Source organism: Canis lupus, chromosome 15 (genome assembly GCF_011100685.1).
Source record: "Canis lupus familiaris isolate Mischka breed German Shepherd chromosome 15, alternate assembly UU_Cfam_GSD_1.0, whole genome shotgun sequence".
NCBI classification, from domain to species: domain Eukaryota; kingdom Metazoa; phylum Chordata; class Mammalia; order Carnivora; family Canidae; genus Canis; species Canis lupus.
The window spans coordinates 44,891,124-44,915,404 of NC_049236.1; the positions used below are offsets into that span (position 1 = coordinate 44,891,124).

The window sequence follows — 24,281 nt, forward strand, 5'->3', positions numbered from 1 at the left end:
GAATTCTTCTTTTTAAAGATTTTATTTATTTATTTTAGAGAGAGAGAGAAAGAGAGAGAGAGAGAGCATGAGCAGAGGGAGGGGCAGAGAAAGAAGCAGGTTTCCCGCCAAGCAGGGAGCCCAATGTAGGGCTCCATCTCAGGTCCCTGGGATCACAACCTGAGCTGAAGGCAAATGCTTAAGTGGCTGAGCCACCCAGGTGCTCCTCATTAGAATTCTTAAAGAAAGTTCCTTGGTATGGTAGATGATCAATAAATGGCAGCTATTCTTATTAACAGGCAACAGTATTGTATTGGTGCTGGTCTGTTGGTGGAATAGAGTGGGATGAAATGAGGAAAAGCCTAAATTCATATGCAAACATAAAAACAAAACAATACAAAAGCAGAACTAGAAGGAAAAAATCCTAGCCTGGTCAACTTGTTATTCAGAATGTAGTTGTCAGAAATCTTTACATTGTAAATTTGGCCTTTAGAAATTTTTTATTTTAAGATTTTCTTTTTTAAAAAAGATTTTAGGGATCCCTGGGTGGCGCAGCGGTTTGGTGCCTGCCTTTGGCCGAGGGCGCGATCCTGGAGACCCAGGATCGAATCCCACATCGGGCTCCCGGTGCATGGAGCCTGCTTCTCCCTCTGCCTGTGTCTCTGCCTCTTTCTCTCTCTGTGTGTGTGTGACTATCACAAATAAATAAAAATTAAAAAAAATACTATTAAAAAAAAGATTTTATTTATTTATTCATGAGAGACACAGAGAGAGAGGCAGAGACACAGGCAGAAGGAGAAGAAGGCTCCAGGTAGGGAGCCCGATGTGAGACCCGATCCTGGGATTCTGGATCACGCCCTGAGCCCAAGGCAGACACTCAATTGCTGAGCCACCCAGGAGTCCCTATTTTAAGATTTTCAAATGTATTTTACAGAGAGGAAGGGAGAGGTTGAGCAGAAATGGGGGCAGAAGGAGAGACTCTCAAGCAGGCTCCCTGCTGAGTGTGAAGCCCGACTCAGGGCTGGATTCCACAACACCTGAGTTCGTGACCTGAGCTGAAACCCAGAGTCAGACACTCAACTGACTGAGCCACCCAGGGGCCCCGGCCTTTGGATATTTAAAAAATTTATCCTTTACTGTTTTATTTTGTTTTGTTTTCACCAAAGTCCATTGGAAGAATCCTATGTTGACTGGGCCAATGAAGAAAGGGAAAGAGATTTAAATGCCTATTTATTTATTAGTTTGCTTTGTGAAAGAAAAGAACAGTCCTATTCAGGTCAAGTTCTTTATTCACCTCTGAAGAATTTTAATTGATCTTTTCTTCTGCTTTGTGGATGGTGCTTTGTCTATGTCTATGGTAGGGGAAATAGGACCAGGGGTGATAAGGACAGAAAGTAAGTATTCTAAATAAAGGGGGAAGATTCAAGGGACAGGGTCAAAGGCTCCAGAGCAGTTATGTTCCCCCTAACCCACTGGGAGTGATTTGTCTCTAAAAGCTATCTGCATGTTCCCTCAGTGGGGTTTTCCCCCCCTCTTATAGGTTTCAGTGGAGTTTGATTCAATATATGGTTAAACACCCAACCACTACTGTCTGGTGAGATGGTTGGAGCCAAGGAGGGTCAGCTGAGGACTCCTAAAACACCACATCCCTGTGACTGACACAGGGAAGCCTGGGCAGCCAGCAGGAATTGCACCTCTGAAAGTTTGAGCCTCTGCTAGGGATACTGCCATATAGCGGGGCCACTGGACTATGAGCAGAGGCCATAGGGGAATGCTGATTTGGAGGCACTTATGGGATTGTTGGAAAGTTCTGGCAAGCCAATATGATAATAGTTCTCCTCAGGAAGTGAAGCTCATAATTTCTCTCTCTCTTTCTTTCTATTTATAATCTATCCTATCTATCATCTATTTCCTTTTTCACCTATCTTCTATCTACTATATCATCTATCTATCTATCTATCTATCATCTATCATCTATATATCTATCATCACATATCATCTACCTGTCTACCTCTGTACATGGGTGTGTATGTATGGTGGTGAGATGGAGTGGCATAAGGTAAGTTTAGGGACACTGCTATTTTTAAACCTGCCTCGAATTTGCCCCTTATTACTCAAGGAGTGGTGGCAGAAATCATCTTCAGAGACCATCCTTTTGATTGGAATAACACTGTAACAGACTTCCTTATTGTTGTTAAGCGAAGATAGGGCCACGCTTCCATTCTGAAAGAGAAAGATTAAGACAGAGAAAAGCTAAACTGCTCTCAGAGATGTGTTCATCAATAGATTTTTTTTTCTCTAATAGGCTTCCTCAGAGGCAGGTGGAGATGAGTGGAGTGGGAATGAAGGGGATTCCTAGGGAGGAGAAGTGGACTTTAGCATCATGGTGGTAGGCAGTTCAGAGTGGAGTGTGCTTATAAGGCCTCCCTTTGACAAGGCTATGACCAATTGGCTATGGGAGTAATGATATCAGGTTTTATATTTCCTGTTTTTTGTGGTATGACTCCTCAGGTTGTTCTCAGACCCTTAGTAAAGTTTTATCACACTCTATGGCTGGTGTTAGCAGGGTTGTTAGAATAAAGGGAGGAGATGGTGTCCACACAGGGCAGACAAGTCACAGGGAAATGAGATCAGGTTATGGCAAGAGTTGATTTGTAACAGTAGCTAAGCAAAAGCCACAAGCTTCTCCCATAAATCCTCAGAAATTCTTGGGAAAGATCACTGGATACCTCTTGGTCACACAGAATGGGATTCAGATTGTTGGAAGGGAGATACTCTCATAGCTACTTGCCACTTGGCAAACTGTGCAGTACATGGACCTGCTTTTAAAGCTCAGGGAAAGCTCAGACACTGCATGAATCTTAAGAATTAGAGCCCTGCTCAACTATGGCAATAAAGCAGGTTAGAGACTCACTTTCCCAGCACCCCAACCCTTGGAGTGGAGTAATGGGACTGGGGTTGATCAATCAGGCACCTTCCTGTACCATGAATTAAAAGCTATGAGTCACTAAAGAAGGGCAGTGGAGAACCCATTCTGGAGAATGAGGATGGCTACAACCTCCAGTTCCCTGGGGCAGGAGGGAGTGGGGCTGGTAGCATTTGTTGGTGCAGATTCTCCAAGAAGCAGATGTCTACATGAGATTAGAGCTGCAAAGATTTATTAGGGAAAACAGCTCTGGGGGACAAAGAGGGAGTGGGAATTGGTGGAGAACCATTAGACAGAAAGGCAGGTGTGACAGTTGTGAAAGAAGGGAGGAGGAAAAGGGTCTCAGACAGAAGCACAACTCAGAAAATCTTGGCCTGGCCAAGGGAACATCGCCAGATAAAAGTCACTATATTCATTTCTTATGGCTATAATGAAGGAACTGAAGCTTAGGGGCTTAAAGCAACACAGATTTGTTGTCTCACAGTTCTGGAAGTCAGAAGTCTGCAATGAGTCTCACTGGGCTTAAATCAGTGGGTCAACAGGGCTGATTCCTCTGGAGGACTCCAGGGGAAAAGCTGTTCCTTGCACTTTCCCACTTCTAGAGATTGTCAGCATTCCTTGACCTGTGGCTACATCCCTCCAATCCCTACTCTGCTCTCCTACTCTCTTCTTCTAAGGACCCTTGTGACTATCGCTGGCCCATCTACATCACCCAGGATAAGCTCCATCTCAAAACTGTACCAGCCAAGCCCCTTTTGTCATATAAAGTAAAGTCCACAGGTTCAGGGAGTTCAGATGTGAACATCTTTGGGAGGCCATTTGTCAGCTACCATAGTTGCCCTTCAGGGGAACCCTGCATGGGGCAGAAATGGGACAGCACCAGTGTCCTGAACAGCAGCCTGGGAAGCATGACTTCAGTGATGGCAGACCAGCAGCTAGAGGTGTGTGGTCAGCTCTGCTCCCATAGGAGCTTCTCTTGAAGATCTGAGCAGTATCACTCCATGAACACCACACAGTCTACCTGGTTTCCTGTGCTGGTGGCAAGAGTGCAAGCTCTGGGGCCCAGTGTTCAGTGGTACCAGAAGCAGTGCTCTCTACTTAAGAGTCCTGAAATTATGATTTTCTCTTTGGTTCTGGACTTCTTTTCTTCTGCTTGTTTTCTGAGACACCTTTTTTTTTTTTTTGCTTTTTAAAAAAAAAAAAAGATTTTATTTATTTATTCATGGGAGACACAGAGAAGTAGAAACATAAGCAGAGGGAGAAGCAGGCTCCCTGTAAGGAGCTTGATGAGGCAGGACTCGATCCCAGGACCTTGGGATCACACCCCAAACTGAAGGCAGGCACTCAACCACTGAGCCACCTAAGCATCCCTTTTCTGAGCCTTCTTCTCAAAATCTCCTGGTCTTTCTGTGAGCTTGTTAGTCACCTTTTAATACATTTCTTTTCTACTTACAACCTGAATCAGTGTGATGGGTTACTGCTTCCCAATACTTATATTCCCCTTTTCCTTTTAGTAACAGGATGTCCTCCCCTGAGCTTCAGCAGGACAAATGGCCACAGGGCTAGAGCCTTAAATTTCCAGTCTGCTTCATAGCCAGGCATGGCCATGCAACTAAATTGTCATCAGGGAAGCATGAGCAGAAGTCATGTTTATAATTTCCATATCATTTCTTCAAAAGGAACATGCTTGCATTTCCCTTCCGTATTTTCCCTCTTAGGGGCTGAATGGGTATATTCTACTGGGACACTGGCTTTGACTTAGTGAATAGGAGAAACATTTGAGGAGATGATAGGATAATTCAGAGAAAGAACCAGGCTCCCTGGGTGACTTCATAGAGCTGAGCCACCTATCTACCTTGGATTGCCTGAATTCTCCTGGACTGTTATGTTGTTTGAACCACTGTATTTTGAGGTCTCTTTTGAAAGCCAGCGAGCCCGTTGTAGGTTTAGTATAACCTGATGAAAATAGTCTGTTTCTGTCTTATAACCCCCTGACTAGTTCAGAAATAGAAATTGGAGTGATTCCAGCATCCCAAGAAAGAGGAGAGGGAAGGATTCAGGGATTAATTTTCTGGAAAGTTGGGGATGAGGGCAGAAAGTCCTAGTAATAGTATTCAAGAATAAGAATCTGTTAGCTTATGGCATGCAGAGGTGAAACAATCAAGTTTGGGGAATCCAAGCAGCTAATGCTATTGAATAGAACAGAAGGAAAGAAGCACACAAAGAATGTGGGGAGGAGGTGGGGATGGTTACTAAGAGCAATCAAGAGTAGCTTATAAAGAAAATAATGACCTCAAATCACTAAATTCTCAGCTCAAAGCATGACTAGAAAAAAAGGGGATCATATATAACTATGCTAAAATAATCCATTGCAGCGAGGTCAGAATTACTGTGAGGCAAATGCAATGGTTAATTACGAAGTTTGCTGTGATCTGTTAAGTTCTCAGCTTTGTGGATAGAACACTGAACATAAGAAATGTGGAACCCTGAGAAGAGAAATGGGGTTGTATGAAAGGATTCAGAGGCCTCACACTATTTTGATCCCCCACTGCACTGGGTCTCTTGGTGGGGAGTGGCGGCACAGAAGAACATGTGTCCATACATAGCAGTCCACAAAGCATTATAAGGACACTAGCTTTGAAAAATTCTACTGAATTTTAGCTACAGAAAGCAAAAAGCCTTAGTCTATGTCCTGATGAGAATCAACTCGCTGAAGAAGTTGTTCTTGCCTTAGTAGAAAATCCTGTAATAACCTCTCTGAGGACTGACTCTACAAGGAAATGTCAATTCTTTATTTCTAAGCTCCCAAAATTCTTCACTGTCTACAGACCTATAATTAAATGGCAGCATGCCTTGGGTGGGGGGGAGGAGCAATTACAAAGTCAAATGTCAAAGCAATAGGCTTTATATAACAAAAGAGTCAATTTCTCCCCTTTATTTATCAAAGTATCTTTGGAACATTATTAGGGAATGGATTCAGGGGCACTAGGTCAAGGAGGGGGATAAGACACATTTAAATTAAAGAGAATTTGTTTTTATCTTGGTGGGGGGTGGTATTCTAGGGTTCCCACTAGGTCCTACCCAAAAACTGTTCATCAAACCCATCTAACATTTATGAAGAGACTGCTAAGACTAATGACATAATTGGATATTGGAAGCAGAGAGTGGTTTAGCATCTCCATGTAACTTCCTGGTTTGACTGGAGTAGAACACAAATGGATCTCAGAGACCCCAGTGGATTACTGTAAACTCAATCAGATGATGACTCTAATTGCAGCTTCTGCTCCAGATGTGGTCTTCTTCCCTTATGGGGGAATTTCTAGAACCTATGTTTGAAGGGACTGGTTAAGTTTATTCTTTTTACTCTATTCCAGGTATTGGCAGACTTTTTCTGTATGATGCCAGATAATATATATGATATAATTAACATATGATAAATAATACACTAATATTATAATTATAATATTATATATCATACATAATTTAATATATGATTGTAATACAAGCTTTGCAGATCATATGGCCTCTGTTGCAACTATTCAGCTCTGTCTTTGGAAGACAAAAGCAGCCACAGACCATGCACAAACAAATAGACATGGCTGCATTCCAGTAAAATTTCATTGACAAAAATAGGCAGTAAATGCCCCGGTAGCAACAAGCACATCTTGTGCCCAGATCTTGGGCATAATTCTAACATATTTCACCAATAAAAAGAAAGACAGCTTCTTGGAAGATTGTCTGATTCTAAGACTGGATTAAGAAACACACAACACAAACCAAAAAGTGGGCTCCTGGTTGGCTCAGTGGTTGAGCGTCTGCCTTTGGCTCAGGTCATGATCCCTGGATCCTGGGATCAAGTCCCGCATCAGACTCCTGCCGGGAGCCTGCTTCTCTCTCTATGTCTCTGCCTCTCTCTCTCTGAGTCTCTCATGAATAAATAAAATCCTTAAAAACAAAACAAAGCAAAAACAAGAAGTAAGGTGTTCAAAAGAAAAAAATCACATTGTGGGGGATATGTCAAGGGTGCCAAATGAAAGAGCTCCCAACGGCTAAAGCTGAAACAATCTGAGCAACAAAATAAAGTAGTATTGGATTGTAACCCAAAGTATTAGGTAAATATCCATGAACCCATACCGATAACAAACAAAAGATTGAATAAATTAGTAAATGAGAAGAAGAGACAATGTCTCATGCAGAAAAATTCTAAGCTTATAGATTCCCTACCCTAAAGGAGGAGGAGTACAACTCTCCACTCTTTAATTGTGGGCTGAGCATAGTGATTTCTTTCCAAAGAGTACAGTATGGAAAGACAGGAAAAAGTAATTTCACAATAGAGAAATCTGACAAACAGTAACAGTAATAGTAAAATAGTACTATTTTAAATAGTACTGTTACAAATAGTAATGCTTTAGCCAGGTGATGGAGGTCATCATCAACCGTTGTGAATCAGATTGATAATATGTACCTTGATATAATGTGATAAAAATGGCATTTTAAGTCTCCAAAATTCTTCCCAAAAATCCATAATCTCAGTCTTATCATGAGAAAATTATCAAATTCCAATAGAAGGAGATTCTATAATATTCCTGATTACTACTCCTTTAAACTGTCAGGGTCTTCAACAACAAGGAAAGTTTGACAATCTGTCATAGCCACAAGCAACCTAAGCACATATGACAACTAAATGTAATGAGATATCTTGAATGGGATCCTAGAGCAGAAATGAAGAATGTTAGGTAAAAATTTGGGAAGTCTAGATAAACTATGGGCTTTATTTAGTAATAATATATCAATATTGGTTTGTTAACTGTAACAAGTGTTTCATTCTAATGTAGAGTGTTAATAATCGAAGAAATTGTTGGAGGGGGAGTTATATAGGTGCTCTCTATACAATGATCGATTTTTCTATAAATCTAAAATCATTCTAAAAAATAAAGTGTGTCAATAAAATAAACAATGAACCAGATTTTACCTTCAGACTCTACTTTGTTGTCCCCTGAGCAGAGAAAATAGCCCAGTTTGCTTTCCCCTATTTAGTAGAGCACCTTTACTCTTTTGCCTCAGGGTTATGTCAATTTTCAGGTTCCATGTCAGAGTACAGTACACAAGCACTTTGAACATCTCATTATCCTATGCGTCATCATAGTGGTACCCTATATCGATGGTATCATCAGGCACAGAGCTGAAATGAGGAGGTATCCAGATGCCTTGCTTGGTAAGATACATGTATGCCAGGGAGAAGGAACTGTGTCCTATAAAAAGAGACAAAGGGGCCTACCACTTCAATGAAGTTTCCAGGAGTCTTAGAGTCCTGGGCATAGTGGAATATCTTCTTCAAAGAGAATGGAACATATTGTAGGCCCTGCTTATTAAAACAGTACAATGTGGAGATCTTTGAATTTTATTGCATTTGAGCATGTTGCTCTGAGCCATTTACAAGGTGATCTGAAGAACTGCTAGGTTCTTACAAGATGTAAGGAATACAGAACAGTCTATTATCTCAGTTAACAGGGCTGATTTTAAGATTACAGAAGAAAATAAGAAAACCCAGAAAAAGTAAAAATAACCCAAACTAACCCTAGAAAACTAAACATAAAATGTTACTACTCTTGAGCATGTAATGAAAGCTCTCACAGTGTGTCTATCTAATGTCTTGACAGTGACCTTGACAGCTGGCCATGTTCATGATTCAAGTCTTCCACTCTGCTTAGCTCCACTTATTATTTTATTCTTCTAGAATGAATTCTCTACTCTTTCTGGCTTCTGTGTCTGCTCTTGTTACTACTATAATTGAATGACTATTTTTTCAAGATTTATTCATTTGAGAGTGAAAGAGAGAGTGAGTGGGAGCGAGCACATAGGGTGAGGGGGTAGAAGCAGAGGGAGAAAGAAATTCAAGCAGACATGCTCTCAGCACAGGTTGGTGGGGTGTCTCTTGAAACTGAAATCAGACCTGAGTTGAAACCAAGAAGAGTTCCAAGCTTAACCGATTGCACCAGTGAGGCGCCCTTTGAATAACTATTTTTAATCTCCTGTATTTATCTCAAGATTTTTTGTTTACTCAGAGCTTCCACTACCAGGCAGTTTTTGCTTACTTCCTTCTTTGCGTGTGTGTGTGTCTCTTGGCCTCTCCAGCCTGCTGACTCTCTCAGAATGCTTTGTACTCAATGTCTCAAAGAGCTTCTGGTTGGGCTCAACTCTTACCCAACCTCCTTTTATGACTGAGCTCTTGTACTGTGCTCCCTCATAGGCCTCTAGCCAAGTTATCATTGGCTAACAAACACCCATCTCTGGTCCAATCATCTGTGGCCATCACTGTGGATGATACCACAGGATACCACCCCACTGACCTATGCACAGAGAGGTCTTTCAGAAGAGGCTGTGACTGTGGTAGACACACTAAGCTTCTCAGAATGGGAACTTATAGCCAGGAGACACGAGACAATTTACTTTGCTGTTTTGATTACGGAAAACCCCAGCCTTTAGCACTTTGAAGAACTAAGAGGAAAAAGAAACTCCTAGTTATTTCAAGTTGGCAGATAAACTAGAAATTTTTGATGGAGAGGAAGGTGATTTGGAAGACTTCCAGTTAGTGTACTTTCTGTTCCCCTTTCACCGCTTATCTATGGAAGGTTTTCCTCACAGTGGGTACTCTTGGTTTATGGTGAGAATATGAGTAGGGTTGTGGAGCAAAAGAGCACAGTGGCTCTTAACCCCACCAATACAAGTCTGTCAGTGGTGGGAGCCATACTGTGAGAACGCTATGGAATTACAATTAAGTGGGATACTTTGTTAGTTCCTATGTGAACTGGCTCCTCTGTACAATGATGAACTATTTGCGCGCTCTCTCTTTTTATTAAAAAGTTAACCTGAACTTGGGAACTATGTTTCACTCATGGAAACCTACTCATAGAAATACTCAGCACAGTTGAGTTGAATTCTGAGTCCTAGCACTCAATCTGCAGGCCTCCTCAGTCTCTGCACAGACCGCAGAGCTCTGTGAAGTGTGACTGAGGAGAGCCCATTTTTGGATTTTTCTCTCTGAGTGCCTACTACAGCCAGCTGCTATCAATCTTTGGATTCATCCCTCTTAAATTTTATGATTCTCTCCTTATTCATTCAAAGTGAAAGAAGAAACTATTCCCCTGATTTATTTTTTTGGAAAGGCTTTATTGATTGTCTTTTCAATAACAAATGAGTTTCACTGATATTCCCTATTATACCCACAGACACTCCTTATCTGTTGTACTTTTGTTTTGCATTAACATTAAGAGAAAAGGGAATGAAATCTTCTTTCAATCACCACTACATTAGCACTTATTATGTTTGCAATTTCAAAACAAAAAATTGATAGAATTTAAAATATAAACTCCCTAGACAAGAACTTCTCAAATAATCATGACTTCTTGTCTTCAGTGTTGAACTTTTAATTTGGAAAGAGAAAGCCTGGGTGAAGTGAAAATACTTCAGAGACTCAGAAGTCATATCTCCAAAAAGCAATCATATATTTTATTTTTTTTCCAAATGAAAATGGCATCATAACAGGCTTAATTCAAGTTAATATCTAAGAAAATATCAGCTTCGCGTTTTACAGAGCTTCAATACCCAGTTTCATTTCACTGCAAGGAACTATAAATTTTATTGGACAAGCACACAAAAAGCCTGTCATATTATTCATCACCCGAAGAAGCAGGTCATAGAACAGCAAAGTAATGTCACTAACAAGAAGCAGTTTTCTGTTGTAGACAGCAATTCTTACCCTGTCATGGATTTATCTTATTATTGACAGCAAATTTGGCTGGCATTGACCAGAACTGGTGCTTTACCCAGGCCCATAGCAAAGCTTGAACATGAGATAGGCTTATACCACACTCAATGTCAGTCACATATTTCCTCCACTCAATGGCACATCCCTCTTCTGATCTGAATGATTAAGGAGGATGTTTAAAACACAGACATTTCTATGCTTTTTTACAGAGTGGTCAGTAAGTACAGTTTCGCGATGCTCCGACACTTGTATGGGGAGATAGCTGGTACCTTAATATGATTAATGGGAGCAGTATTTACTGTAATAAATGAAGTTTGCCATTGGCCACTAGGCATTTGTTTGTGGCTAGCTAACTTTCCATTTACTTTGTTCAGAAAAATGCCAGGTCATTTAGTACAAGAATTTGCTGTGCTCACAAATGACCCCATAAGGAGTTGAGATTCTATTTTTCTAGTTCTGTTATTTCCATCATCTCTTTAAGGTATGTTGTATCATAAAGCTTAATGCAACTCTTGTTTTTTGAAGTCACTTGAGGGATGAGATAACTATGAGAACTGCGGATATATACAGAGGTGGGTAACTGATAAAAGTTGCACGAGTATTTGGGCTCAGGGTATGCAAATCAGGAGAGAGTGGGGTGTGCCCCCTCAGTGAGCAAGTGCATGGTTGAAGACTGCTGAGATTGGAAATCTGTTTGGAGTCAGTGAAGGGACTGATGAAGTAGACAAAAATGATACCTGCCATTGAGGCCCTCTGGATAATAGTGAATTTGGGCACCAATTCCACCTGAGATCGGGGGGTGGGAAATGAGGTCTCTTGAAAGGAAAAGCCGACTTTTCTAGCTGGCCATCAAACAAGATTTGGAAAAAAGGAGGAGGACCAAGAAAAGTGAGTCAATACTCTTCCTTCTTCCTGAAATGTATTGCTTATCACCATCCTTTTGTTCAGTTAACCTCTCCTCCTTCTCCTTCTTCAGTTCCCAGTTTCAGTGTCACTTCCTATATTACTCGTAATGCTGTCTCTTTCCCTAGAATTTTTCCACTATGGTACTTTTCAGTTTGTAATTATATATAATTTGAGGATTGATTTGATTGAGGGCTATTTCCTTACTAGATTGAAATTTCTTTCATTCAATAAGTAGTCACTGAACACTTACTATGTGTTGGATATACCAGGTGTTAAAAATATTTCATAAATTAATAAATGATTAATAAGTGATTTATGTGAGAGTTTTATTTCTAAGGGCTCAGAGCTATTGAAATACCCAGAAGAAAAATGAAGAAACCAGTGTTACATTTTTGTAGGACAGCCTAATATCCCTGGAGAGAAGTTTTGTGTATTAGATAAAGAAATACTTTCTTCAAGTAGGTTCAAAGGTAGAACTTAAGCAAGACTTAGAAATTTTAGAATGGAAGAATCTAGACTGAATGTGTGGGCCTGGAGGTCATATTTGAAGGGACCTTTGGGAAGGTTTTCACAATGCCTCTAGATCCAAGGTATATCAAGACAACCTCAAGTCTTATTTGACAAGAAGCCACAGTATTTTTATTTAAAAAGTGGTTTTCTCTGTAGACTGGCCTAGATAAGTCAGTCTCTATTTTCTATTATTGTCAAGAAGTATGAGGTCTTGAGATCTTACCCTACTTGCAAGCTAACAAGTTGGTCTGCCACAGTTCCATGAATGCGGGCCGAAGACTTGAGACTCCTAGGTTGGAGAAAAAGAACTTGAAAACTCCCAGCACAGCAATAAGCATGAACATCAGCATACTTTGCCAATTATCCTTGCTCCCAAGTCTTAGGAGAGTGATGCAGATAGATGCCTGCACATGCAGTGGTTGCATTACAGGATAGGAATCCTGAGCTTAGGGAACTTGAACTTTTATATTAAGCAGTAAACTATGCCTGATCTTTGCTCCAGAGGGAGACATTATCTTTATTGTCCAAAGCTGTAAGCAAACCTACCCTTTGCTCTTCTTTATCTTCTGAGACTGTTTGCTACACAAACATCTTTGAAAAGATAGTCTGGAATTAAGGGCAGTTAGTATCTGTTTTCAAGGTGGGCAGGAATGCAGCAGATCAGTAGAAAATGGCCTCTCAACAATACCCACCCCTTATTTTATACAGTCTTGGCTTCTGGAGAATTTTCCCATTAGCATGTCGCAACCCGGCTACTCTTAGTAATCAGAATGATGAAGGCTGGGACTAATTCCATTGACTCTGTCCCATGTAGCACTTGGGAGGCTACCATAATTAGGCCTGTTAGTAACAAGATTCCAAGCAGCTGGATGAGGGCAACCTAGCTAGAGTACTGACCACAACCATGCCGCCTCCGAGTTCTGGGACAAGCAGCCTAACAAATCTCAGAAACCTTCAAGCCCTACCTTAGAGAGTCATGTGACTTTTTCCTTAAGTTTCTGCTTTGATCTTTCTATTTGGCCATGGAATTACTCCAGGTACAGCAGGATATGGTATTCATTTTGCATATTCCTCCATGGCCCTTGAGGAGGAAGTTGAGGGCAAGTCTGTCATTTGTAACAAGATTGGTCAGTGAGTTGAGGCTGAGCTAAATGCCTTTGAGGGCTCCAGTGGTATCATTGATCACTTTAGCCACAGTAAAGGACAAATTTTATACTGCTTTTTCTAATTGAATGATTCCCATTTCCTATTATAGTGATAATTTCTTGATAGTGTGCATGCATAACAAGATATCTATTTGGAAAGCAACCCCAAGTAACCAAGAATAGCCTCATTTTGGAGAGGTCTTCACAGTCATCTGAAGGCTATATTATCTACAGATGGTATTTCCTTACACACTTAAATGTCTCTTGTGACTTCCTGTTCAAAAAATGTAAGTTGCCATATTTTGAGGAAGGAGCAAGTTGATACTTGGATTCCACACAAAAGCTACATGCTTTTGGGGTGTGCATGGTGCCCTGGAAAGAAATTTTTGTTTACAATTTTCAGGCCCAGAAGGGATCTACATCAGATGCGGGCACAGGTTGACTGTGCCTGTAATGTGACCTTCTAGCCAATTGGTAAACAGCAGTCCCAGTTTAGTTCAAATAAATGAGTCGAGTCCTTGTTTTTGGAGAAAAGACGTCTATACTTATATCAGTATCTACAGATACATAATCAGATAAAGAGACAGATAAATATCATGTTGAAAAATTTTCCATCTAGTTTTATTTTGTTAATAATTTGGTCTACTATATATTTGAATATATTAATATATAACAATAAATATAATATATTTGTATCAAATGCTTTTGAGCATCTGCAGAAATAAGCATATGGTTTTTCTCCTTGTATGCAGTAATACAAGGAATTAAAGATTTCAAAATATTGGAATATTCTTACATTCTTGAAACAAATACTCCTTCTCCACATAGTCATGGTGTATTATCATTTCAGTATGCTTCTGGGTTCTGTTATTATTTTATTTAGTATATTTTAATTGATATTAATAAGAAAATTTGGTCTATAGTTTTCCTTTATGTACAATCTTTGTTAGCCTTTGACTAGTTATGCTCACTTCATGTAAAGAACATAGTCTGTATATAGTGCTTGGAATTTATTAGTTTTCTTTGTAGCTTGCTGCATAATAAACTTTAAAATATATTCACTATAGACTTGGAAAGAATGTGTAATTTTGTATTTTGTATAGCTTATAATTATGTGTGATTTAAATTCTCTATAATGTTCCCCTCCCTGACCCGATCACTATGCCATCTCTCTTAAGATAGCCAATGTCAACAGATTCTTGTGCATTCTTCCAGAAAAGTTATTTATGTATTTAATATCATATATGTGAATATCCTTTTAAATATATAAAAAATTAAATTGCTTTATAAACTGTTTCAAAACCCTTGTTATTTTAATTTAATTTGGAAATGTATTTATGCCACACATGTAGATGTACCCCACTCTGAATACTTTGGTTTTTTTTAAAGAATGACTAAAGTCGTCTTTCCCCCACAAGTATTTAGATTTATTTTGGATACGTTTTGTTCTTAATATCTAGTTTTCTTGCATAATGATCAGAGAATGTGGCTGTATATAGTATTTAAACTTTATTGAGATTTTCTTCATGGCCTGCTACATAATAAAAATTTTAAATGTTCTATAGGAATTTGGAAAGAACGTGTAGTTTTTGTATCTTGGCTAGCCTATTAATTGTTTGTGATTGATTCAAATTCTCTATAACGTTATAGGTTTTGACTGCTTGACTTGCCAAGTTTTGAAAAGTATGAGAGTCTCCATTGTGATTATGGGTTTGACAATTCTCCTTTCATTCCTAAATGTGGATTTTTTAAAAAAGATTTTATTTATTTATTCATGAGAGACCAGAGAGAGAGAGAGAGAGAGAGACGGAGGCAGAGACACAGGCAGAGGGAGAAGCAGGCTCCATGCAGAGAGCCTGATGTGGGACTTGATCCGGGTCTCCAGGATCATGCCCTGGGCTGAAGGCAAGTGCTAAACTGCTGAGCCACCCAGGCTGCCCAATTTTGGGTTTTATATGTATTTTGATCACAATTGCTTGGTGTAAAATAATTCTTGATGATTTTATCTTTTTTATATTGTATTTTAAATCAATATAAAATATCTCCCATTACACTAATGATTTCTGCATTACAATCTATATTTTTGACAAATATCTTTTACATGCCATTTGATTTACATTTGGCTGGTATATCTTTGCCTTTTTTTATGTTCAGTCAGTGACAGTTTGCTTTAAGTATGTTTCACAGAAACAGCACATAGCTGGATCTAACAGCTATAAGAACTCAATAGGGTGTAGAACTTCTTAGAGTCTCCCCGACTCCAGTGTCCTAGACTTTGGTCTCCCAGACCCAGATATAAATCTTGCTTCCACCATTTACTGGTCATATAATCGTATGCAAAATTTTAAACTTCTCCAAGACTCAGATTTCGCATCTGTAAAATGGGAAAATAGACTCATATTAGTACTTAGATTGTAATAAAAAAGCCATTCAAATGAGATTACAAACAAAGGAAAACTGTGGTATCTCATAGGAAGCAATAAAGACCAAACCAGGAGGCAAGGCAGGGCTGGCTACCCCTGTGTTTCATTTACTCTTCTTATTGTCCAGCTTCTTCCATTACTTGTCTCTTATTCTCATGTTGCTATCTCCAGAAAATACCTGCCTCATGCTCTCTGTCTCAAATTCTAGAATCTCAGAGGACTCTTGACTTCTTTCTGGCTCAATATAGCTACATTATTGTAGTTAGAGAAGCATTTCCTACAAGAAGGACGAGAAAATGTGGGAGATAACCAGTCAACTTGCAGGATGAAATGAGGACCACAGATCATATCTGTAAAGCCTCTCCCAAGGAGCAGGTGCTCAACAGATGGCAGACTGTGCTGAGAGATCTCTGGTTTTCATAATTATTGTTTCATTTAAACAGGGAGTCTACCTCAGCAAAAGGACTGCTCTTCCCAAACTTAGTCGTGAAGTGGGAAATACTTTAACTATAACATTTGCTTTACTGCTGGAAGGCCATCATTTAGCTGAGAGATGATCCTTTGAGAAACAAGCCTTTTCCTGGGATCGAGTCCCACATCAGGCTCCCTGCATGGAATCTGCTTCTACCTCTTCCTATGTCTCTGCTTCTAACTCTGTGTGTCTCTCATGAATAAATAAATAAAATCTTTTAAAAAAAGAAACAAACCTTTGACTTCTCTAAACTTTGAAAATTGGACTCTCTCAAATGAACTCAAAGCCTTTGAGAGGATGAAACCCCACCCCCTCACTTGGTGGGATCAGTTTCTAGATCTAAGTTATGCCAGAGATATCCTGCTCCAAAGCCCTCCACCATTTTCAGCTGTCACCCTATTCACATAGGGCAGGTCTGATTCTGTGAGTTAGCTGCCACAAGGAGCAGAGACCCACTTGGTGCCTCCAGAAAAGGGGTTTGCAAAGCTCTTTCCCAATCCTGCCTAGATCCAAGATACAAGTCCCAAATGTCTTCCTAAAAAGGAGAGGCACCTGATACTGCTGAGCATCACATGGATCATACAGCTGTATCGGCTCATTTTCCATTGCAATGAATAGAGCTGTAGACTAGGGTGCTCTGATGAAAACAATTCATTAGGTTTGGGGATCAGAAACACAGTTGGTTGGAGGCTTCAACCAAAAGAGGGGGATGGGGACACCTGGGTGCCTCAGTCAGCTCAGTGTCCAACTCTCAGTTTCAGCTCCAGCTGTGAGCTTAGGGTGATGAGATCAAGCCCAGCACCATGGGCTCCATGCTCAGCAGGGAGTCTGCTTGAGATTCTCTCTTTCCCTCTTTCCCCTCTGCCCCTTTCCTATATGCAGTACCTCAGAATGTGACTTTAATTTGGTAATAGGGTCTTTGCAGGGTAGTAAGTTAAAGTGGGGTCATTAGGGTGAGCTCTAATATGATATGACTAGTATCCTCTCTCTCTCTCTCTCTCTCTCTCTCTCTCTCTCTCTCTCTCAAATAAATAAATAAATAAATCTTCAAAAGAGGGGTGCAGGAAAGCAGAAGAAGCTAAGGTTAAATGTAGTGAGGGCTGAGGGGGAATTAATCCTAGATATAAAAACTTGTTCTGATCTCAGAGGCAGGACATGGGCTCAGAGTCCGGGTAGAAGTCCATACTTCATACTAGCAGGTGGCGGCTGCTGAGACCCAGATAATCAGGATCCTTACAGTCCAATTTCTGGATTTCTGGCTGGTGGCTAGAGAATCCAGAGTGCAGCCAGGTGAGTGAGCAGCAGCTGTCAGAATAGCAGGTAGGCAGGTGGAAGCTTTGCAAGGGCCAGTTGCAGAAGAAGGCTAGCAGGCAGTACCCAGCGACACAACACCTCCCTCTCTCCCTTCTCCCCTCCATGCACTCCTTGGTCTTCTGCGCTGCTCTGTCTTTGGTGCCTTGTCAGTGTGTGGCACATAGTAGGTCCTCAAATAGACATATTTATAGAATGAAAACAGAAGAACTGGGCCAGCATGGTGAAGGGTCAAGGAGTGTTATGGGTTGAATTGTGCCCCCCCCAAAGATATGTTGAAGTTCTAATGCCCAATGCCTCAGAATGTCACTCCATTTGGTTACAGGGTCTTTGCAGGTGCAGCAAAGTTGAAGTAAGGTCCTTAGGGTGAGCCTAATACAATATGACTGGCGTCCTTATAGAAAGGGGAAATTTGGATACTAAACACAGACATGCGCAGATGACTATGTGAGGAGAAATAAGAGAGTCCCGAATGAAGGTTGGAGTGATTCCGCCACAAGCCAAGGAATGTCTGGGGCTAGAGAACTAGAAGAAACAAGGAAAGCTCCCCACTGCAAGTTTCAGAGGGAGCACGCCCTGTTGATACCTTGATTTTGGTCTTCTAGCCTCCAGAACTGTGAGGCAATAAATATCTGTTGTCTTAAGGCCTCCAGATGGTGGTACTTTGTTATGGCAGCCCCAGAAAACTAATACAGGGAGGGGGTTGCTCAGTGGGCCTGGGACATTCTAGAGACTCACTTCAGGTATCCTAAAAGGCCTATGGCTACAGCAGGGCGAATCCTGGCCCCCACCAGCTGGTGGCCTGGGCTGCTACGGGGTCAGGACAGGTTGGGAAACGCATGGGTGGGACCCGGTGACCGCAACCACGGGGTGTGCCTGCAGACCCCATGTGTGACCGCTGGGAACTGAGTTGAACACTAGGCAGAGCGGTGCCTCTAGGGCCAAATAAGTCATTTCTTACTCTGCACAGAATTGGTTGTTGAGTGGTTGTTTTCTGAGGAAAATACTCAGAATTGAGTGAGTCACCAATCAATCATGCATCAGCCCTGTTTCCAAAGCAGAAATCATAAAAGAAAAAGTGGGACAGGAACACAATTTCTGAGCAGCATTTGGAATGTCAGAAGTAATTGAGGAATTAGGATTTTAAAGGTTATCAGGCAGGATAAATGTACAAATTACATAGGGGAAACTGAGGAGGGAGATGACCCGCTTTCTTCCTCTGACCTTTAATTAGCCACAAAGAGAAAATGCTTGAAAAATTCACTCCCACCAAGTTAGAACTTTTCAACACTTCTTGTGAATAGTGGAGATACTTTCCAACAGGTAGTTTAGAAAGTTGATTGGACTCACCAAAATTTATGTGATTTGAATCAAAGATAAGGAAATATCCACAAGGATAAATTATTCTAATGACTGCTACTGGGAATTACGGACACACATTTCTATGCAAGAAGCTTAAAACAAATCTAACATTAGAAGACATTAGAAGTGGAACAATTAGCCCCCAATGATTTTGCTTACTTTTCAATAAAAGATACCCAATCAACTTCCCTCGTCCTTCCAGTACCATCTCCTAGTGTAATACAAAGTTTCCTTTTGGGTTTTGTTTCTGAACTCAATGCCTTCCATTGGTTTGAAGTGAAAACTCAGGGCCAAAAGTAAGATCAAAATAACCTTATTTCCAATAACTTTATTTTACCTGAGACTAAGAAGCTTTTGATTTGGTTCCCACCACCCTATCCTAATTTTGTTCCTTTTAGGCTGACTTTTTAAAAAGGATACATCAAAAAAAAAAAAAAAAAAAAAAGTAGGGAAAAATGAAAAGTGAGCTAAATATGATTACATTTCCTTTATTACTATAATTTTTTATCTTGCCTTTATTATTTAAATATTGGAAGAACATGAAGCACTTTTATGATCAGTAAGAGAGAGATGACATAAAATTGGACTTGGAGCAATAGTTTCTTCTATTCTCTATTTGCCACAGAAATGCAAGTGTTAATCAAATGGAGGGAGTTTAGCTGAATGAAATAAGTCAATTGGAGGACAATCATCATATGGCTTCTCTCATATGGGGAATATAAGAAATAGTGAAAGGGATTACAAGGTTAAGGAGGGAAACTGAGTGGGGAAAAATTAGAGAGGAAGGCGAACCATGAGAGACTCCTAACTCTGGGAAACAAACACAGGGTAATGGAAGGGGAGGTGGGCAGGGGGATGGGGTGACTGGGTGATGGGCCCTGAGGGGGGCACTTGATGGGATGAGCACTGGGTGTTATACTATATGTTGGCAAATTGAATTTAAATAAATAAAAATAAATAAAATGGAGTCAGTTCAAAAGCTGAGGGGGAGCTGAACTGATAGATCCATATTCTAGTATGTTGTCAATTCATTCAAATAATGATGCAACCATTCAAAGAATGAGTTTTTAAAATCTTCAGATACTTCTCAAAGTTCAACCATAGCTGCTATATATTTGGTTTTATGTATTACGTTGGGACATAGGGCTACATTGAGGTTCAAATTTTATCCCCTGTGAGATGGTCTCTTACCGGGTCCTACGTCTTAATGAGCCATTATCTTTGTTATTAAATGTTTGAGTCCTTCACCTTAATTTTCTCCTGTACTGTTTGTCATCAGGCTGTTTGAAGCGGGTCACTGCCAGCCACAGAGGGGAGCCTAGAGTCTTGTGCTAACTAGCACACATTCAGAACCCTCTCCAAAATCTTTCTCATGCTCATACTGTCACATTTCTCCCTTCTGCACTAAAATTGGGTTGTTGCTGAGCTGTCCCTTTAATGGAGGGATTCTTCTGTAGCACAGATGCAATTGACAAGACAATGCTGGGTGATGACTATGCTCTTAATGACTGGCCTGCCAGACCCATTTGCTGCAGAGCTGATTGATCCCATAGGGTGGCTGGAGCACCAAGGACAACCAGAAGGAGTCATTTCCCAGGTAGGGAGGGGTTATCTGTATTGACCCTCCAGCAGTCCCCTCTGTGATTACCCCTGGGGCCCTACCACATGGTGACTCTGATTTCTATGTTTGCCCAAAGTGCTCAGCTTAAAAGTTACTCTAATCAAGGAACTACTTGGATGAAAAAAGTTCTTATCCCCTGGTTGGCAGATAGTGGCTATTTCTTTTGAAAGTCAATAACTTTGACCCTCCTGCTCCTCCTCAGACCTATACCTTCCTTGTTGTTTCAGCTATTTGGGGCATTTAAAAATAAATCCCACTCTAAGCTGCAGCAGTGACATTGATACCATCTTCTTTCTTTCCCCGGCACAGGAATTCAGCACAACTGACTGTTTTGATATTTCTGGGCTGAAATCCTTCTCGTACCCAGATCTGATGCGCATACTGGTTCTCTAGCATGTCTGCACTCATACCCATCAATTAGTGTGGCGGGATGCCCACTTAAACAAGGTGTGGAGCCAATTTCAACAAGGCCACATGCCAGTCCAATCCTGGCTCAGACAGAAACTGAAGCAAGTGACACAGCGTGTCCACGAAGATCCATCCCGGTGGACAATGCTGCCAAGGTAGGACCACGTGTTTCATTCCAGGGAACTGTGGCTGAGGCCATCTTTAATCACTGTGCGTGTGCTCACTCTGAGCTTTTTCTTGTCAGAAGAGAAAGTGGTATGATGGGATTCTGTCAATTCAGGATTCTTCTCTTAAAGTGAAAAATTTTCTTGTACAAGCAGAAGACACACGTGTGGTTGTGATGAAGCATGGAAGGGTATAATAAAGAGTGTAGGGGCCATCCTTCCTCCCCATATTGAGAACTGCCTTGCCTGTCAGATAAGTGAGATCACAGACAGCAAGACCCTCTTTGTGGGTCTTGGACTTAGAAAGTAAACCTTTCTAAGTGTTAGGACTTAGAAAAGGCAGCTCTGATGGGTGTAGAGAAGAGAGAAATGCTATAGAAAAATACTACAAAGTTGCCCTTTTCCAAGTGGTCCTCCCTCGAAATCATGGATAAAAATCTCAAATGAATTAAGAGATTGAAAGAATAGAAGAAACAGGTAGCCTGTCAGAATGGGACGAGGGGGATAACCTCTCATTAGTCTAAATGATATTGAAATAAAAAGGAGCTGTGAAGCTTCACTCTGACCCCTCCCTTCAAAAGGCATAAAAAAGCCGACCCATTGAACAACTGGCCTCAAGATGGCTTTCAATAGTGAGGCAAATTCAGTTAAGTGCCTTGGAGATGTCTGGGCACAGGTGATAATGTCCACAGTGCTCTCCTTTAACAGGTAGGTTTGTTTTATATATATAAGTGTTATATATGTACGTATATATTTAAATATATATATATTTAAAGATTTTATTTATTTATTTGAGAGAGAGAGAGAGCATGAGCAGGGGGAGGGGCACAGGGAGAAGCAGACTCCCCGCTGAGCAGGGAGCTGGATGTGGGGCTCCATTCCCAGGACCCCAGGATCATGATCTGAGCTGAAGGCAGATGCTCAACCGACTGAGTCACTCAGGTTCCCTGTGTTTTATATATATATATTTTAAACTATATTTTCTCAAAAGAAAAACACCCTATATTTTCTCATTGTTTTCCTGAAAGAAATGCACAGTTGCTTTTTTTAATACAGAAAAAAATACAAATTAAAAACTTCATTTTGGAAAAATAAGATGGCAAGGTATAAAAACAGAGCCAACCACAGCCAGAGGAATGTGGGAGGCATGAACAAAAGTCGCTAGGCATCTGAGGCAAGTAAAATATATCAAATAAAATATAGATTGGCAAGGAGGAGGAATCGCTGATGAATTGCAAGAATCTACAAGAAGATTCCTAGAGACTTTCTAGGAACAGTCTAGGAACAGACTAGACTGTTCTGTCATAGAGTAGGGCTGAGGAAGCCCGTATTCACACAGATGAAGGAAATTTGTGGACCTATGGCAGCTGACCTTGCTAAAGAGTGTTTTGAGTTAAATTCAATAAATATCAGCCAGCATAAACCTTGTGCAGAACTGGGGGTACTGCTGATGCTCCAGGTCCATGGTGTCCACATTCCGAGTGCACTGCCCTCTGGGGCCTAAGGCAATGGTGTGCTGCTGCCATACACACCGCTGGCACAAGCTGGTTGTGGCATTCAGGAATTTTGCCTGTGGTTGTTACACACAGGCATGACTAGAAACTAAATTATGTAAATTTGCAATTAAATAAGGTATTAACAACAAAAGCAATAAATACTCTAAACTCGTCAATTCCTAATTATTCTTCTATGATCTCTGTTCTGAAGATTTACTTGTACCTATTGTCCCTGTATGGTGAAAATATTACTTAATGATGTGCTATATCTATTTATTCCAAGCTCTCTGCCTAATGACATCACATGGATAGCTTGAAATTCACCATAGTAAGGATGTTGACACCACGAAAATCAACGAGTTCTACAAATTTGGACTTTTATTGATTTTTTTTTTCCCAGAGAGCTGGTTGTTAAAACTAGTGCCTGAAATCCACAAACACCAAACTTTTACATTCTGGAATAAAATGGGCAGCATCCTTCATATCCCCTTTTACATTATTCTGCTGTGTTTTCCCAAAAACACAGTTTTCTCAATTCCCAAAGTTGAGCTCTGCTTTGGATCTCCAGAATCTCAAAAGGGTTGTGGAAAAGGCTCTTTCAATCTTTGTCTCTCCTGAGGAGTCAGGCACAAATAGGATGTCAGAGTGGGATGTGGGGGAGAAGGACACCAGACTGTCCAAGAACTCCCTCCTTCTCAGTCTGAGGGATTGTTGCTGACCCTCACCAAGTGCTTATCTCCCCTCTTAGAATGAGTTCTTCTCCAGAAGGTTCCCCAGTCTCTCTTATTCATGCATACTGCCACCAATCCTGCTAAGCCTCAAAGCTCCTGAGACTAGAAGTAAAGTGAAGGTGGGCAGCAGTGTTGCCAATGAGAACTGAAAAGGAAAAAAAAAGACACATCTGAATGACTGTCATCTTCAGCACTCTGTCCTTCTCACTCAACAGAATTTCTCTGGGGATTTCATCCATGCCCAGCCTTCAAAGACATCAACACACCAGTGTCTCCAGAATGATTTTCCAGGGAACACTAGGTTCCATGTTCAAATAAGTTTGAGAAATGCCAGCTATATGCCTCTCATTCCTGGAGATTTGCAGTACACATCATCCAACTAAAGGCCCTGTGAAGTCCTGCAGTCATAGAGAAACCCTGTCCTAAATCTATCTCCTAAGCCCAGCCCCATTTCTTCAGTTTCAGAGTGGTGTTTGCAAGCACTTCCCATATATTACACTTGGCCGTCCTGTGGAAATTCAAACTTACTGTGATCAAAACTGACACCATTTTGTGTGACACAAAGCTTCTCCTCTTATGTCCCTTTTCTCCTATAATTCTCATCTCTTTCCATAGTTGACTCTTTGCTTGTCAAAAACAAAGAACTGGGACAGCACGTAGACTCTTTGCTCTCCTTGTTGCTCCCCGTTTATGAGTTTACTTTGTTAGATTTGTCGAATCTTCCTACTTCAAATGTTGCACGTGCTCCCTCCTCCCTACCCACTGCTCCTTCCTCAGTTCCACCTGCTGTTTCCCCTCTTTCTGTGATAATAACCTCCTCACCGTTTTTTTTTTTCGCTTGCAGAAGGATGGTCCTAAAACACAAAATGATGACATTTCCTTCGTGCTTAACACCCAGAAGGGACTTCTCGTTGACTAAGGAACGTCACCCTCTCATCTTGGGATATGTTGCAAGTTTAATTGAAGATGAAGGGCTAATATTTTCTTAGTTTCTTCTGAGTGATTGTCTGCCTTCCTTATAGATATGAAATGTCTTTTGGATTTGAAAAGACACTGACA

At 40.7% G+C, this 24,281-nt stretch overlaps 1 protein-coding gene across 1 annotated transcript in view; it reads left to right on the forward strand.

Annotated features, from left to right (window-relative positions):
- Positions 1 to 2,023: 2,023 nt before the first annotated feature.
- Positions 2,024 to 24,281, forward strand: part of LOC119877050 (14-3-3 protein zeta/delta-like) — a 55,624-nt gene continuing 33,366 nt past the window's right edge. The window contains 3 exon segments of the mRNA XM_038559174.1: positions 2,024 to 2,038; positions 3,583 to 3,846; positions 7,988 to 8,120. Coding sequence (XP_038415102.1) covers positions 2,024 to 2,038; positions 3,583 to 3,846; positions 7,988 to 8,120 — 412 coding nt within the window.